Below are 17,789 nucleotides of genomic sequence, written 5' to 3'. Positions count from 1 at the left end.
CTAAACCCAGATTTCAAAAAGAAAAAAAAATACCCAGCATACCTGCCAACATTCATCTAAAGAAATTGTTTAAATTGCTAATAAATCTTAAAAGTTAAAGCTGAAAGAATATTACTATAAAAAGCCGCTCAGTTCTTGTGATTACTGTTTTGGTTTTTGAGAGGAAATATACGTTTTTATTTTGTAATTCCCTTTACTTTTATTTCATAATTCTTAATGGTTTTATTTTAGAAAAGGAAAAAAATCTTCGGATATATGACTCGACCTTTGTGCCATCTTTTTTTCTGTTTCCTATCTGCAAATCTCTGTTGCCATTTCCGTGGTTTCAATCGTTTTTTCCCTTCCTCCCTCAGTGTCACGCGCAGACCCGCGTGCCTAAATGAACGGATGGGCACGGCGGGGGTTCCAGGGGATTTTTGGGGATCGGTAAAAGGATGGAGCCCGCCCCGGGGTGAGGGATGACGTCACGGCTCCCTTGACCACCAGCCGCATCCCCCTTCCCGGTGACGTCACCGGCCCTCCCCCGCGCCTGCGCAGTGCGGGCGCGGCTCCCCCCGGCGCGGCGCGGAGGATGCGGGGCTGCAGGTGGCTGCGGGGCTGGGGGGCTGCGGAGGGGCTGCGGGGCTGCCTGGGGCTGCGGGGTCGTGAAGGGTGCGGGGGTTTGCGGGGTTTGCGGGGGGCGATGCCGTCCTTGCCGCGGGCGGATGTCGGGGCGCAGGCGGGGGGCGCACGGGGCTGCGGGGGCCGTGGGTGTTGCGGGGGGTGTGGGGTTTTGGGGGAGCGCGGCGGGCTGATGTTGCGGGGAGGGTGTGGGGAGCGAGGCCGGCGGCGGTGCGGGGACGGGGGATGCGCTGGCGCACTGCGGGGGCGTTTTGGGGGGTCCTGGGGACGCGGGGTGCGCGCCTGCGGGGAGCGGCGGAGGGAGGGGCGGCGAGCGCAGCGAGGGCGTGTCCGTGCGCGTGTGTTTGTGTGCGTGTGCGCGCAGGGCTGAGCGGGCGTGCGCGGCGTGTGCGTGTCCGTGTGCGTGCCCAGAGGTGTGTGCGCGGCGTGTGTGTGCCCAGAGGTGTGTGCACGGCGTGTGCGTGTGTGCCCAGATGTGTGCGCACGGGATGTGCGTGCCCAGATGTGTGTGCAAGGGATGTGCGTGTGTGTGCCCAGATGTGTGCGCACGGCATGTGCGTACCCAGAGGTGTGTGCACGGCGTGTGTGTGCCCAGAGGTGTGTGCGCGGCGTGTGTGTGCCCAGAGGTGCGTGCACGGCGTGTGCGTGTGCGTGCCCAGAGGTGTGTGCGCGGGATGTGCGTGCCCAGAGGTGTGTGCACGGGATGTGCGTGTGCGTGCCCAGAGGTGTGTGCACGGCGTGTGTGTGCCCAGAGGTGTGTGCACGGCGTGTGCGTGTGTGCCCAGATGTGTGCGCACGGGATGTGCGTGCCCAGATGTGTGTGCAAGGGATGTGCATGTGTGTGCCCAGATGTGTGCGCACGGGATGTGCGTGCCCAGATGTGTGTGCAAGGGATGTGCGTGTGTGTGCCCAGATGTGTGCGCACGGCATGTGCGTACCCAGAGGTGTGTGCACGGCGTGTGCGTGTGCGTGCCCAGATGTGTGTGCAAGGGATGTGCGTGTGTGTGCCCAGATGTGTGTGCACGGCGTGTGTGTGCCCAGATGTGTGCGCATGGGATGTGCGCGCACGGGATGTGCGTGTGCGTGCCCAGATGTGCACGCACGGGATGTGCGTGCCCAGATGTGCGCGCACGGCGTGTGCGTGCCCAGATGTGTGTGCACAGGATGTGCGTGCCCAGATGAATGCGCACGGTGTGTGCGTGCCCAGATGTGTGTGCACGGCGTGTGTGTGCCCAGATGTGTGCGCACGGGATGTGCGTGCCCAGATGTGTGCGCACGGTGTGTGCATGCCCAGATGTGTGAGCACGGCGTGTGCGTGCCCACATGTGTGTGCATGGCGTGTGCGTGCCCAGATGTGTGTGCACGGCGTGTGCGTGCCCAGATGTGTGCGCACGGCGTGTGCATGCCCAGATGTGTGAGCACGGCGTGTGCGTGCCCACATGTGTGTGCATGGCGTGTGCGTGCCCAGATGTGTGCGCACGGGATGTGCGTGTGCGTGCCCAGATGTGTGCGCACGGGATGTGCGTGCCCAGATGTGTGCGCACGGTGTGTGCATGCCCAGATGTGTGAGCACGGCGTGTGCGTGCCCACATGTGTGTGCATGGCGTGTGCGTGCCCAGATGTGTGTGCACGGCGTGTGCGTGCCCAGATGTGTGCGCACGGCGTGTGCATGCCCAGATGTGTGAGCACGGCGTGTGCGTGCCCACATGTGTGTGCATGGCGTGTGCGTGCCCAGATGTGTGCGCACGGGATGTGCGTGTGCGTGCCCAGATGTGTGCGCACGGGATGTGCGTGTGCGTGCCCAGATGTGGGCGCACGGGATGTGCGTGCGCGTGCCCAGATGTGTGCGCACGGCGTGTGCGTGCCCATATGTGTGTGCACGGCGTGTGCGTGCCCAGATGTGTGTGCGCGGGATGTGCGTGTGCGGGATGTGCGTGTGCGTGCCCAGATGTGTGTGCAAGGGATGTGCGTGTGCGTGCCCAGAGGTGTGTGCACGGCGTGTGCGTGCCCAGAGGTGTGTGCACGGCGTGTGCGTGTGTGCCCAGATGTGCGCGCACGGGATGTGCGTGCCCAGAGGTGTGTGCACGGGATGTGCGTGCCCAGAGGTGTGCGCACGGGATGTGTGAGCACGGGATGTGCGTGTGCGTGCCCAGATGTGTGAGCACGGGATGTGCGTGTGCGTGCCCAGATGTGTGTGCACTGCGTGTGCGTGCCCAGATGTGTGTGCACGGCGTGTGCGTGCCCACATGTGTGTGCACGGCGTGTGCGTGCCCACATGTGTGTGCACGGCGTGTGCGTGTGCGTGCCCAGATGTGTGTGCACAGCGTGTGAGTGCCCAGATGTGTGCGCCCGGCGTGTGCGTGCCCAGAGGTGTGTGCACGGGATGTGCGTGTGCGTGTCCAGATGTGTGTGCACTGCGTGTGCGTGCCCAGATGTGTGCGCACGGCATGTGCGTGTGCGTGCCCAGATGTGTGCGCACGGCGGGTGCGTGCCCAGATGTGCGCGCACGGCGTGTGCGTGTCCAGATGTGTGCTCACGGCGTGTGCGTGCCCAGATGTGTGCGCACGGCGTGTGTGTGCCCAGATGTGTGCTCACGGCGTGTACGTGCCCAGATGTGTGCGCACGGCGTGTGTGTGCCCAGATGTGTGCTCACGGCGTGTACGTGCCCAGATGTGTGTGCATGTGCGGCTCAGTGTGTGTGTGGGTGTGGATGTGTGTGCCTGTCCAGATGTGCGTGCAGGGCTGTGTGTCTGTGCAGCTGTGTGTGCATGCAGATGTGTGTGTGTGCAGGGCTGTGTGTGCATGCAGATGTGTGTGTGCGTGCAGATGTGTGCGTGCAGATGTGTGTGCATGTCCAGATGTGCATGCAGGGCTGTGTGTGCATGCAGGTGTGTGTGTGGGTGCAGATGTGCGTGGGTGCAGATGTGTGCCTGTCCAGACGTGTGTGCAGGGCTGTGTGTGCATGCAGGTGTGTGTGTGGGTGCAGATGTGCGTGGGTGCAGATGTGTGCCTGTCCAGACGTGTGTGCAGGGCTGTGTGTCCGTGCAGATGCGCGTGCATGCAGGGGGGGGTGTGTGTGTGCATGTGAAGGTGTGCGTGTGCAGCTGCAGGGGCACGTGGACCTGCAGGTGTGGTGTGCACGCAGTGTGGTGCTGGTGTCTGTGGGGCCTGGAGCTGGGTGCTGTGGGCATGGCGGGGTCCGTGGTGCATGCGTGGGAATGCACAAGTGCACAGCGGTGCACAGTGTACGCAAGGGGATGCAGGCATGCACAGGGGTGCACTGTGTGTGCGTGTGCACGGCATTGCACGTGGGGATGCGGGAGTGCATGGGTGTGCACGCACGGGCACTTGTCGGGGGTGCGTGCTTGCAAAGGCGTGCCTGCATGCACACGGTGGGGATGCATGAGTGCAAAGGCATGCGTGCATGCACACGGTGGGGATGCATGCTTGCAAAGGTGTGTGTGCGTGCAGACTTGCGTGGGACGGGGTGTGCATCTGCCAGGGCACGTGGGTGTGAATGTGTGTGCAGTGTGTGCAGCCCAGCGCCTGGGCACCGCTGCAGCACACGTGCACCTGTCTGCAGACACGCTGTGCACGCCTGCACCACTCCGTGTGTGTGCTTTGCATCTCTCTGTGCGTGGCATGCGTGTTCACAGGGAGCACCGGGCCCTGTCCCGTGCGTGTGTGTGTGCTGCAGGTGTGTGCAGGGCTGGGCTCACCTGCAGGTGCACACGTGCAGGGTGTGCATGCACAGGGGGTGCTGCAGGGCTCGGGGCACCCAGTGGGGCACACGTGCATGGGGTGTGGCCGTGCTGCACACGGGTGTGACTCTACACCCCTTCAGGGCAGGTTTTCCCCAAAGCTGTGTTGTTTGTGCTCCCCTCCCCAGGGAAGCATGGCCAGGGCTGGGGTGCTGCCACCTCTACTGGGCTGCTCCTGGCTTACTACTGAGTTACTGTTTGCTTCCTCTGAGGCTTCTGCTGGGATGCTGCTGGGATATTCTCAGTAATCTCCTGAGGGAGTAGTGAAATACTATCAAGACACAGCTGAGATGCTCTCAGGGTGCTGCTGAGATGCTATGAGTTTACTAGAATGTGGACAGACCACTCTGCAGACAGCAGTAAGGCACTTCCAGAGTGGCACTCTCAGGATACTCTGTAAATGCTACTGGGATGCTGCAAGAGCTCCACTAAGGTACTGTCAGGCTGCTACTAAGATAGTTTCAGAGCTGATGCTGAGGTACTCGCTCACACTAGATTCCTCTCAAGATACGTTCAGGTTGCTTTCAGCGTAGTTATGGGGCAGTAAGAAAATACCTGGATAACAGAAAATATCCAGAAAATATCTGGATAACACTTCGTGCTACCAAAGTGCCACCAACACACCGAGGATAACAGCTGCATCCCATGACACCACTACTAGGATCCTATCAGGACACTCCTTATCTACTACTGTCATACTATCAGGGCACCAGGATGCTCTTGGGATGCTCCTGACAGAATCAGGATATTCCTGCCTGTGCTACTACATCAGGACAATGCTGAGCTGCTACTAGGAGACTCTCAGTGTAGCACAAAGGTACTATCAGGATGTTGCTAAGATGTTATCAGGATAACACTCCAAAGTATCACTTTGCTAATTGCAAATGTATTGCTGGCAAGGCACTACTAAGATACTACAGGGTCATTGCTGGGATACAACATTACTGGTACTACTATGATGGTACCAGGATGTTATCACAAAGCTCCCAAGGTGCTGTCAGGACAAGAGTCAGTTTTCTCAGGATAAAAGTGCAGTTATCTGTAGGATACTTCCAAGATGTACAAGGGCACTAGAAAAGTCATGGTAAGATACTTCTGGGATCCATCAGGGCAACACTCACATTTTTGGGGTACTGTCAGCACATTACTCACACTTTCATGCCACTTGCTTTGTAGTGACAGATTAAGCCCTTTTCTGACTCAGGGATGGGGTAACTGAGAGGTGGCAAAAGCTGATAGGCCAAGAAACATTTATAATGTAATTAGGAAATAGTCAGCTTCTGATTGTGACAGCATGGATTATAACATCTGTATTGTCTCACCCTTCACATGAGACTGAAAATGGAATGAAAGTTTTTAAAACGCTTCTCAGTTACCCTGGGTCAGAAAAGGGCATAATCCGACAGTATAGTGTAAGGATACAACTAAGATACTACCACTTCAGGGAAATGGATAGTGGTGTGACATTGTTTACATACTGTCAGGGTAGCACTAAGCTGCTTGGACCACTATCAGCACTTTGTTGCAACTATGAAATTGCTACTAGAATAGTGCCCCATCCGCAGAATTTCTTCTGAAGGTAGTACATCCTGTTGGGATACTGCCAGGATACTACAGAGATACTGTTGGTTGGGTACCCGCCCTGGCAGCAGGGTTTCAGTGAGCACAGCAGCGAAGGGAACGGGGAGCTGGGTGTTGTAACCTGTGAGTAGCCTGGTGCCTGACGGGCACGCTGTCCCTGCAGCTAAGGCAGCACATCGGTGTTGAGGAGGATGGAGGCGCCGCTGGTCAGTCTGGAGGAGGAGTTCGAGGAGGGGCCCGGGGGCGATGGGGGGTCCCTGCCGCGCCCTGCGGACCCCGCGCTGGCCGAGCTGGAGAGCTTCTCCGCCGAGATGATGAGCTTCAAGTCCATGGAGGACCTGGTGCAGGAGTTCGACGAGAAGCTCACCGTGTGCTTCCGCAACTACGACGCTGCCACCGAGGGCCTGGCGCCCGTGCGGGGGCGGCTCCAGGCGCAGGAGGAGGAGGAGCGCCTGCAGGATGAGGAGTGAGTAAGGCCCCCCCCTGCTCCTGGGGCCACTTCACGCCCTGAACCCCCCCACAGGGCAGGCTACCTCCCAGCACTGCGGCACGGCCATGCTCCGTGCCATACTCCGTGTAGTATCCTGTGAGTAAGGGTCTGCGTGCCGCCTTGCATGCTGGCAAGGTGCAGCCCACGTGCAGCTCGGCCCCTTGCATCACGGCACAGTCATGCAGCAGCGTGGAATAGCTGTGTAGTATCTTTTGAGTAGCTGTGTAGTATCTTTTGAGTAGCTGTGTAGCATCCTATAAGCAGGCCACCCTCGAGCCTGCATGCATCCTGTCATGGTCATGAAACACTCCCAGAGCATGCAGTCCAGCTCACAGCATGACTGTGTAGCACTTCAGAGTAGTGGTGTAGTATCTTATGAGTAACATCCCCCTGTGGCCTGTTGCACCTCCTTGTGCTCTTCTATGAGCCCATCACACTCAAATCAGCACCTGGACTGTGCTGTGATCATACAGCACCCTGGAGTAGCTGTGTAGGATCTTTGGAGTAGCTGTGTGAGGTCCCTGGAGTAGCAGACTATGAGGAAGAAGAGCAGCGTGTCCCATGCCGTGTTGCAGGGGGCCACAGCTCTGTCTGTGCAAGGAAAGCCCCAGGGGTTGAGCATAAACCTTGAGTAAGGTGTGAGTAGAGCTCAGCCACCTCCTCTGTACCATTGTAGGGAATGGCCAGATTCCCTAGGGTGAAATTCCCCGCTAGGCTCCCCAGTAATTATTGTGCCTTTTGTGTTAAATTCCACAGTTTCATTAAAAACCTTGTTTTGTTACAAAATGCCATTTTTTCCTGCCAGTCCTTGGGTTTTTTCCTCATGATGACAACACACTATCGCACTTCCAGTGGATTTTTTGTCTGTTTAGTTGGGATCATTCCGAAATCGCTAACCCTTATTCTCACCAAGCAAAGGGGTTGCTTTCAACCCAAAAAGCCCCAAATCCTTTGGTTTTGTTGATTTGTGTTTGGATTTCTTCCCCCAAACCCACTGAAGCTGAATTGATTTTTGCAATTGGTCGAATTCGCGGTTTTTGAGAGCAAAATGCAGCTTGGCTGCGCGCCGGGGCTGCCGCGCTGTCGCCGCTTTGTGCCACTTATTGTGTCTTTTTTTGGGTCACTTTGGGCAAAACAGGGCTTTTTTTTTTAGTCTTCTTTGAATGAGCCCTGTGTGCAGGCCGGAGGAGGGGCCATGGCCTCACAGGCACTGGATTTTCCGAGTTTTTAACCATTTCTTGCCATAATTAACTCAGAAATCACTGCTGGTCTTGACCTGCCCCTGTGGGTTGCTGGTCCTTTAAGACCAAAGGGAAAAAAAAAAAGAAAAAAAACCAAAAAGCAAATTTGGGGGAATAATTACTAATTTGCTGTGCTTTGTTAAAAAATAAGTATTTGAGATTTGGCAGCCGCATTTTTTGTATGTTAGTTTGTGAAATGTGTAACTCCAAGGGGAATTCAGCCCTGGTGAGAAGGGTTGAATAATAATAAATCCCAAAAATGAGCAGGTTTGGGGCTGGAAAAGGGGCACATGGTTTTGGGGTGATTTTTCAGGATTGGGATGTGGCACCGTGCTGGACTGAACCCCCCATTTCTGGTGGAAGAATGGGAGGGGTTGCCTGGGATGGGGAGAAAATTTCTAATCTCTTTCTGTGCCTTTCCCCCCATTTTTGATATTTACCTCCCATTTTTGGCCTTTTTCTCAACATTGCCACTTTTCAGCTCTTTTTTCCCATTTTCTGTCTTTCTTCTCAGTTTCTTCCCTTTTCTCCACTTTCCCTGCCCTTTTCTCCATTTCCCCCTCATTCTCCCTTTTTTTTTACATTTTCTCTTTTTCCCCATTTCCCTTTTCTCCTGATTTTTCCTTTTTCCCTCTTTTGGCTCTTTTCCTCCTTTTCCTATTCTCTGTTTTCTCCTTTTTCCTCTTCTTCCCCCTTTTTCCTCTTTCTTCATTTACCACCATTTTTCTTCTTCTCCCTCTTTCTAATTTTTTCTTCCATTTTTCCCCTTTCACCCAGATTTTCCTTCCCCCACTTCTTCCCCTTTCCCCCCTATTTTCCCTTTTTTCCATCTTCTTATTTACCCCCTTTTTTTCTCTTTTCTCCCATTTTCCCCCTTTCCTTTTTTTTTTTCTCCATCCTTCCTCTCTTTTCCTTTTTCCTTCTCTGGTTTCTCCTCATTTGGTCATCATTTCATGAAAGCATTTTAGGGTATTTCTAGGTGTTGAAAAGTGACATTTTGGGATCTCTGGGGTATTTCAGTGAGGGGTTGGGTGGCTGGAACATGACAGGGTGGCATTTTGGAGCTTTGGGACCTTAAGGGGCATTTTGGGGTATTTCAGAAGAGCATTTGGGGAAGTTTGGAGTGTTGCAGGGCAGCGTTTTGAGGTGTTTTGGGGCCTTTCAGAGAGTCTTTGGGGCTGCTTGAAGAGAATGTTTTGTGCCACTTCAGGGCACCATGGTGATGGTTTTGAGTGGCATTTGGGGACATCTAGAGATATTTTGGGACATTGCTGTGACCTTTTGTAGTGTTCTGATAGCAGCATTTCAAAATGACATTTAGGGGGCATCTCAGGTGCTGGGGCAGCATTTTTGGGTACTTTGGGGTATTTCAGGGCAGTGTTTCATAATGCTATTTTGAGAAGCTCTGAGGTCTTCTAGGACAGCATTTGGGGTTTTCTAGGATATCATTTGGGGTGTTTTGGAATATTTCAGGCGTCTCAGTGGTATTTGGGGATTTTGGGGGGGTCATTTCAGGATGTTTCTGGGCTGCATTTCGGGATGTTTTGTGGCATCTTGGCATGCCGTTTTTTGGGATGTGTCTCTTGAGATGCAACATTTTGGGATCAGCACTCACCACCCGCCTCCCTGCAGGGTCTGGGATGCTCTGACCGATGGCTTTGCCCCCCGGAGCTCCCCCCGGCCGTGGCAGCTCCCTGGGACTGAGGCCCTCGATGGCACCGACCCCCAGGTAGGGCTGTGACGTCCCCACATGATTCCCTGACTGTGATTGACAGCTGTCAGTCAGCCCCGAGGCTCAGCAGCCATCATGGCACTGCAAACTACCCAAAAAGGGATGTTTTAGCACCTGGTCCTTGCCAGTTTGCCCCCATGCCACGGTGGGATGGGTGTTTTTGGGGTAGAAAATGGGTTTGCATTTGTAGTGAGTTTGTGCTGTCAGTAGCTGCTTTTGGGGTTGTAAAAATGTCCCAGTATCCACGGAATCGAACTCGTTTGGATGTGTTGCTTAAGGGGGAAGAGAAGATAACTTCCTTGGGTTATTTTCTGCTAAAAAGGTGAAAAAAGGTGGTGAAAGGTGGGAAAAAAGAAGGTGCCTCCTCACCCAACATCTCCTCCATCCATTCCCTGGTGGTCTTCCCCTCTGCCGTGTCCCCACTCCGTGTCTCCATCAGACCTCTCCTGTTCAGCCCCACCAGCCCTCATCTCCTCACCCAGCATCTCCATGTCTCCACCGAGCGTGTCCAACACCATTCTCCATCCAGCACCTCCATCCAGCACACCTGGACTTCTCCCTGTCTTCTCCCTGCTCCATGGCTCCATTCTACAGCTCTCCATCCAACACTCCCTGTCCAACATCTCCATCCATCTTCTGGCAACACCTCCCCCTCCAGGGCTGTCCGTTGTCTCCAGTGTCCCTGTCCAAAGCCCCACCCAGCATCCCCACCCAGCATCTCCATGCAGTACCCTCAGTCCAGCATGTCCCATCTGATGTCCTCATGCAGTGTCTCCCCATGCCACCCCCCATGTCCCCTGAGCCAGGGTGGTGGCTGTCCCCGTGCCAGGGCTGTGGCTGTGTCCGTGCTGGGGCCATGCCCACACCAGGCTGGGCCTGTGGTGCCACCAAGGCTGCCCAGCCTGTGTCTCCTGCAGCTCGGTGGGAAGGAGGAGGAGGAGGAGGAAGAGGAGGAGGAGCTCACTGAGAGGAGCGAGCAGGACTCTGGGATCAACGAGGAGCCACTGCTGACAGCTGAGCAGGTACCCATGGGCATCTGGAGCCCTGCATGTCCTCCAAAAGCCACGCTTGGCCACCTCTGCCCCATGACCACGAGCCGAAAGCACAAGAAAAAGCCAAATCCCAACATCTTGGGGTGTGGCATGCACGACCTGGAATGTGGATGTGGACAGAAGTGGAGGTTGTGGGTGCTGATGCGGGATTTGGGTGCATGTGGGAAGGTGGGCTGTGGGTGCTGCTGAACCAAATGGGTGGCATGGGGGGAAGGATAAAAGGAGGGGGATGCAGCTGCAGGATGCAGATGTGGGGTGCAGGATGCAAGTGGCAGATGCAGGTGTGGGGAGGGGGATGTGGAGGCAGCAGCAGGGTGTGGATGCAGGATAGAGAATGCAGGTGGAGATGCAGGATGCAGGAGGAGGAGGTGGGTGCAGACAGCAGCATGCAGACAGGTGCAGGATGCAGATTTGGAAGTGGATGCAGGTCCTCAGTGTCCATGGAATGTGGGATGCAGATGCAGGATGCAAACAGAGGACCCAGGGCACAGATGGATGTAAATGCAGGTGCTGATGCAGGATGAAGGGGAGGATGCAGGTGCAGGATGCAGAATGCTGATAAGGATGGAGGGAGCTGGCTGCAGATGGAGGATGGAGATAAAGGATGCAGGTGCAGGATGAAGGGAGCAGTTGCAGGTGTGGGTGCAGGACAGGAATGCAGGGAGCAGGTGCAGGACGGTCGCAGGTGTGGGTGCAGGACAGGAATGCAGGGAGCAGGTGCAGGACGGTTGCAGGACAGGAATGCAGGGAGCAGGTGCAGGACGGTCGCAGGTGTGGGTGCAGGACAGGAATGCAGGGAGCAGGTGCAGGACGGTCGCAGGTGTGGGTGCAGGACAGGAATGCAGGGAGCAGGTGCAGGACGGTCGCAGGTGTGGGTGCAGGACGGGAATGCAGGGAGCGGGTGCAGGACGGGAATGCAGGGAGCAGGTGTGGGTGCAGGACAGGAATGCAGGGAGCAGGTGCAGGACGGTCGCAGGTGCAGGTGCAGGACAGGAATGCAGGGAGCAGGTGCAGGACGGTCGCAGGTGTGGGTGCAGGACAGGAATGCAGGGAGCAGGTGCAGGACGGTCGCAGGTGTGGATGCAGGACGGGAATGCAGGGAGCAGGTGCAGGACGGTCGCAGGTGTGGGTGCAGGACAGGAATGCAGGGAGCAGGTGCAGGACGGTCGCAGGTGTGGGTGCAGGACAGGAATGCAGGGAGCAGGTGTAGGACGGTCGCAGGTGTGGGTGCAGGACAGGAATGCAGGGAGCAGGTGCAGGACGGTCGCAGGTGTGGGTGCAGGACAGGAATGCAGGGAGCAGGTGCAGGACGGTCACAGGTGTGGGTGCAGGCAGGAATGCAGGGAGCAGGTGCAGGACGGTCGCAGGTGTGGGTGCAGGACAGGAATGCAGGGAGCAGGTGCAGGACGGTCGCAGGTGTGGGTGCAGGACAGGAATGCAGGGAGCAGGTGCAGGACGGTCGCAGGTGTGGGTGCAGGACAGGAATGCAGGGAGCAGGTGCAGGACGGTCGCAGGTGTGGGTGCAGGATGTGTGGGGTGCAAGGTGCAGGTAGGATGCAGGTGCACATGGAGGTCACTGATGCCCCACAGGTCATCGAGGAGCTGGAGGAGCTCATGCAGAGTTCACCTGACCCTGAGGCTGACCCTGAGGGTGAAGAGGAAGAGGAGGAGGAGGAGGATGAGGAGGAGGAGGAAGAAACCAAGGCTGATGCTGAAGGCAAAGGTGGTGGTGGGGGCACGGAGCCCATCCTGCTGCGGGAGCTGCATGCTTTCTCCCCTGCCTTCAACAACAACTGCTCCCACGAAGGTATGGCCAGCAAAGCCCAGGCCAGTCACTTTTTGGGGCCAATTCCAGCCAAATTGGACAACTGAGTCTCTCCAGGCCTCAGTGCTGGCTTGCTCTGGGACTTGGCCAGAAGGGCTCTTGGCAAAAACTGTGAAGAACACGGGGATCTGGCTTTTGGTGTGGAAAGGCACGTGGGGTTCACCAGGAGCCTTTGTGTTCTGCATGGATGAGATTTGTCACTGGTGGCGTGGGCTGTGTCACCAACAAGCCCAGGCACTTCACTCATTGCTCTGCTCTTTATCACACCGTGCAGGTTACTAATCACACCATGTCACTAATTGCACTGTGCATGATACTAATTGCACCATGCATGTCAATAATCACACCATACATGTCACTAGTTGCACGATGCATGTCAATAATTGCACTGTCCATGTCACCAATCACATCCTGCCTGTCACTAATTGCACTGTGAAGATCACTGAGTGCACCTTGCATGTCACTAATCGTGCCAGGAAGTCCCTTAATTGCTCTGGGCACATCGTTTGTGGTGCTGAACATATCAGTAATTGCACAACGGGTTTATCTCTTGGTGTCAGAAAATGCAGAGCCCATCTCGCTCAGCACGAGATGCATTTTAATGGTTGCAGTGTGCGTTTCACTGACTGCACTGGGGGTGTCCCTGACTGCAGCAGGCATTTCCCTCGTTTCTCCATGCATGGCACTGGCTGCAGAGTCCAGAGGAGGCCACGGAGATGCCCCAGAGGTGGCAGCATCTCTGCTGTGGTGACAGGCTGGGAGAGCTGGGGAAGAGAAGGCTCCAGGGAGAGCTCAGAGCTCTTCCAGGGCCTAAAGGGGCTCCAGGAGAGCTGGAGAGGGACTGGGGACAAGGGATGGAGGGACAGGACACAGGGAATGGCTCCCACTGCCAGAGGGCAAGGATGGATGGGATATTGGGAAGAAACTTCCCTGTGAGGGTGGGCAGGCCCTGGCACAGGGTGCCCAGAGCAGCTGTGGCTGCCCCTGGATCCCTGGCAGTGCCCAAGGCCAGGCTGGACGGGGCTTGGAGCAGCCTGGGACAGTGGAAGGGGTCGTTGCCCGTGGCAGGGAGGTGGAACGGGGTGGGCTGTAGCCCATCGCAGCCGCTATCGCGGGGTGTCCCCGGGACACGAGCCGGTCTCTGTCCGCGGCCAGGGCTGCGGCAGCTGTCGGCGCGGGAGCTGCTGGCGGCCGCGGGCCGGGCGGAGGCGGCGAGCCGGGCGCTCTCGGCGGAGCTGGTGGCGCAGCTGGCACGCCGGGACGAGCTGGCCTTCGAGAAGGAGGTGAAGACGGCGTTCATCGGGGCGCTGCTGGCCGTGCAGGGCGAGCAGCGGGAGCAGCGAGAGGCCGCCCGGCGCCGCCGCAGGGACAAGGGGCTGAGCCTGCAAGGGGCGCGCTCCGAGCGCGGCAGCAACATGCCCCGCAAGGTGGGCACCGGGTGGCCAAGGGGACCCGAGTGGGGGTGCCTCGGGTGGTCGGGGAGGAGGTGGGGGGATGTGGGGACAGGATGGGGCAAGGGGATGAGGGTTGGGATGGGAATAGTGGCAGGGTGGGGCAGAGGGACATGGGGGCGATGATGGGATGGGATGGGATGGGATGGGATGGGATGGGATGGGATGGGATGGGAATAGCGACAGGATGGGGCAGAGGGGCATGGGGATGATGATGGGATGCCATGGGATGCCATGGGAATAGCAACTGGATGGGGCAGAGGGGCATGGGGATGATGATGGGATGGGATGGGATGGGATGGGATGCCATGGGATGGGATGCCATGGGATGGGATGCCATGGGATGGGATGCCATGGGATGCCATGGGATGGGATGCCATGGGATGGGATGCCATGGGATGCAATGGGAATAGCGACAGGATGGGGCAGAGGGGCATGGGGATGATGATGGGATGGGATGCAATGGGAATAGCAACAGGATGGAGCAGAGGGGCATGGGGATGATTGGGATGGGATGGGATGGGATGAGAATAGCGACAGGATGGGGCAGAGGGGCATGGGGATGATTGGGATGGGATGGGATGGGATGGGATGGGATGGGATAGGATGGGAATAGCGACAGGATGGAGCAGAGGGGCATGGGGATGATTGGGATGGGATGGGATGGGATGGGATGGGATGGGATGGGAATAGCGACAGGATGCAGTAGAGGGGCATGGGACAGGGCATGGGAAGGACACAGGGACAGGGGGACTTGGAGCAGGGAGGCAAAGGGATATGGGCTGGCAGTAGGGAGCAGGGTGCTGGGATCTGGGCAGGGTGTGGACGTGGGAGTCAGGGAGTTGTGAGGGATGCTGGTGCCAGAGGAGGTGCCACGGGTGATGTCGCTGTCCCCGGGAGGTGACAGGGTGACACGCTGTCCCCGCAGCGCTTCAGCATGGAGGGCATCTCCAACATCCTGCACTCCGGCCTGCGCCAGACTTTTGGTCCTACCACCAACGAGAAGCAGGTGCCCTTTCCCCCCCAGAAAAAAATTTGCCCAAATCTGTTTGTTTTCACTCATCCTCCCTGCACTCCCCATTCCCCTGCATCCCCCAACCCCCTGTTAAAATCTGTCTTCATTTTACAAAACTGCTCTATCCCCTACACCCTGCTAATCCCTCTTGAAAAAATTACCTGTTTTCACCCCAAAAAGTCCTCCCTGAGGAAGGATGGATTTGGGTGGAGTTTGCAGCACCCAGTTAGTTCAGTACTCCCCCAAATACCTGCAAATTAAATACAATTGCAGGAATGTTGCAGAAATACTCTATTTTTGCACAAATTTGTCTTAAGTCGAGGCAAAAACCAGGCAGTTTTGTGCCATCTGCGTGGTTTTTTTGGGGTGGCTTTTGTTGTTGCAGTACCTGAACACGGTGATTCCCTATGAGAAGAAGGGCTCACCACCCTCCGTTGAGGACCTGCAGATGCTCACCAACAGTGAGTATTCATTCAAGCTGCTGGTTTGGGTCTGCATCACATGTTTTGGGGACACAAAGGCACATTTTGCTTTGCTGCAGTGGCTGCAGTTTGGGGTATCCTTGCAGCACAAAAGTTTGGGGGATTTTTTGCATCATTGAAGCATGGGCAATTTAAGGTGCATCACCACCCACGTTGCATCATCATTGCAGCAAACCCACCTGGTTGGGAAAATCCCTGTTTTGCATCACTGCAGCACAGCTGGTTGGCAGCCAACACCTCCCCCAGGTTTATGCTCCTTATACCAGGGTTGGTTTGGGGTAAATCACCCATTCTGCACTGCCACAGATTGGCTAATTGGGGATGGAAGTCCTTTTTGTGTGGGTGTTCCCAGGCCTGCTGCATAAATTATATGGGGAAATTGTGTGGCAACTGTGGGGCTGGTTTGGGGGGGAAAGGGACATTTGGGGGCCAGCAGGGCCAGGCTCACAGCTTTGTTGTCCCTCACAGTCCTGTTTGCCATGAAGGAGGGGAATGAGAAGGTGCCCACTCTGCTCACGGATTACATCCTCAAAGGTACCTGCTCCCCCCTGCCTGCCCCGGGCACCCCTCGTGCATCCTTCACACAGCTCCTCTGCAGCTCTGTGCCTCCACCACAGATCCCTTCTGCATCCTCCTGCCTCTCCACTGCATCCTTTGTGCATCCTTTGCCCATCCCTCTTGCATCCTCCTTCGTCCCTTTTGCATCTCCTGTGCATCCTCGAGGAATCCCAGATACATCCTGTGGCATTCCTCCTGCATCCCTCATGCATCTCTGCTGCATCCTCCACACATCCTGCAGGAATCCTGGGTGCATCTCCTGCACATCCCTCGGGCATTCTTTGTCCAGCTCTCCTGTCAGCTGTCTGTCTCACAGACACCTCTGGAGGTGCCAGTGCAGCTTCCTGCCCCATCCTGGGCCCATCTGCTTCATCCACACAGCCTCATCACCCTCTGTGTGCCCTCCTTCACCCCCCATGCCCCATCAGGCACCCTCCTCTGCCTCCCTTGGGCATCCCCATCCATCTTCTTGCATCTCCTGGGCCTCCTTGTGCATCCCTGTGCATCTCCCACCCCCCTCTTGTCCATCTCTTGTGCATCCTCCTGAGTCCTCTTGTGTCCTTCATGCTTTTCCTGTGCACTGCTGTGTGTGTGCATTCCTTGTGCATCCCTTTCATGTTCCTCCTGCATCCTCGTGCAGCATTTCTGCATCCTCGTGTGCCCAAGTGCCTCGTTCACACCGTGCACCCTTGTGTGTGTCCTTGTGCCCTCCTGCCTGTCCCTGTGCGTGTCCCTGTGCACACTCCAGTGTCCTTGTGCCCTCCTGCCTGTCCCTGTGCATGTCCCTGTGCACACTCCAGTGTCCTTGTGCCCTCCTGCCTGTCCCTGTGCGTGTCCCTGTGCACACTCCAGTGTCCTTGTGCCCTCCTGCCTGTCCCTGTGCGTGTCCCTGTGCACACTCCAGTGTCCTTGTGCCCTCCTGCCTGTCCCTGTGCGTGTCCCTGTGCACACTCCAGTGTCCTTGTGCCCTCCTGCCTGTCCCTGCGCGTGTCCTTGTGCCCTCCTGCCTGTCCTGGGCACACTCGTGTGTCCTTGTGTGGCCCCTGGGCACCCTTGGGCACCACTGCCCATCCACGTGCAGCCCAGTGCAGGCCTGTGTGTCACTGTGGCCCCTCGTGCAGCGTTGCATTTTGCATTCTTGCGCACTTGTGCATCCTCCTGCATCCTTCTACATCCCTGTGCATGCTCATGGATCATGGTGCATTCTCCCACATTCCAGTGCATCCTCCTGCATCCCTGTGCATCCCTGCATATCCTCCTGGATCAGAGTGCATCCTCCTGCATCCCTGTGCATCCTCCTCCATTCCAATGCATCCTCCTGCATATTTGTGCATCTCTGTGCCTGCTCATGCATCCCCGTGCATCCTCCTGCATCCCAATGCATCCTCCTGCGTCCCTGTGTATCCCTGTGCATCCTCTTGCATTCCAATGCATCCTCATGCATCCCTGTGCATCCCTGTGCATCCCTGTGCCTGCTCGTGCATCCTCCTGCATTCCAGTGCATCCTCCTGCATCCCTGTGCTATCTCCTGCATCCCAGTGCACCCTCTTGCATTCCAATGCATCTTCATGCATCCTTGTGCATCCCTGTGCCTGCTCATGCATCCCTGCACATCCTCCTCTATTCCAATGCATCCTCCTGCATATTTGTGCATCCCTGTGCCTGCTCATGCATCCTTGTGCATCCTCCTGCATTCCAGTGCATCCTCCTGCATCCCAATGCATCCTCCTGCATCCCTGTGCATCCTCCTGCATTCCAGTGCATCCTCTTGCATTCCAATCATCTTCCAATCATCCCTGTGCATCCCTGTGCCTGCTCATGCATCCCCGTGCATCCTCCTGCATTCCAGTGCATCCTCCTGCATCCCTGTGCTATCTCCTGCATTCCAGTGCATCCTCTTGCATCCCTGTGCATCCTCCTGCATTCCAGTGCATCCTCCTGCATTCCAGTGCATCCTCTTGCATTCCAATCATCTTCCAA

The 17,789-nt window shown here is 56.6% G+C and overlaps 1 protein-coding gene and 1 long non-coding RNA gene across 4 annotated transcripts in view; both read left to right on the top strand.

Moving 5' to 3' along the window:
• Nucleotides 1–17,789, top strand: part of FEZ1 (fasciculation and elongation protein zeta 1) — a 431,041-nt gene that overhangs the window by 412,480 nt on the left and 772 nt on the right. Inside the window, exons 2-10 of one of the 3 annotated variants that reach the window (XM_068172031.1) lie at nt 552–585; nt 6,127–6,429; nt 9,327–9,423; nt 10,233–10,448; nt 12,069–12,285; nt 13,459–13,730; nt 14,683–14,763; nt 15,155–15,230; nt 15,720–15,785. In XM_068172031.1, coding sequence (XP_068028132.1) covers nt 6,155–6,429; nt 9,327–9,423; nt 10,233–10,448; nt 12,069–12,285; nt 13,459–13,730; nt 14,683–14,763; nt 15,155–15,230; nt 15,720–15,785 — 1,300 coding nt within the window. In that variant the 5' untranslated portion in view covers nt 552–585; nt 6,127–6,154. Of the gene's footprint in view, nt 1–545; nt 586–6,126; nt 6,430–9,326; nt 9,424–10,232; nt 10,449–12,068; nt 12,286–13,458; nt 13,731–14,682; nt 14,764–15,154; nt 15,231–15,719; nt 15,786–17,789 lie in introns of those variants that run through there. The other 2 variants (XM_068172032.1, XM_068172033.1) reach the window with 2 other exon arrangements.
• On the top strand, nt 12,292–12,908 carry LOC137462062 (uncharacterized). The gene is made up of 2 exons (XR_010993567.1): nt 12,292–12,699; nt 12,742–12,908. It is a non-coding gene; the product is annotated as an uncharacterized lncRNA (long non-coding RNA).

Source organism: Anomalospiza imberbis, chromosome 24 (assembly GCF_031753505.1).
Source record: "Anomalospiza imberbis isolate Cuckoo-Finch-1a 21T00152 chromosome 24, ASM3175350v1, whole genome shotgun sequence".
Classification (NCBI taxonomy): domain Eukaryota; kingdom Metazoa; phylum Chordata; class Aves; order Passeriformes; family Viduidae; genus Anomalospiza; species Anomalospiza imberbis.
Note: the sequence above shows the minus strand (reverse complement) of the source record. Positions and strands in the feature narration are given on the sequence as shown.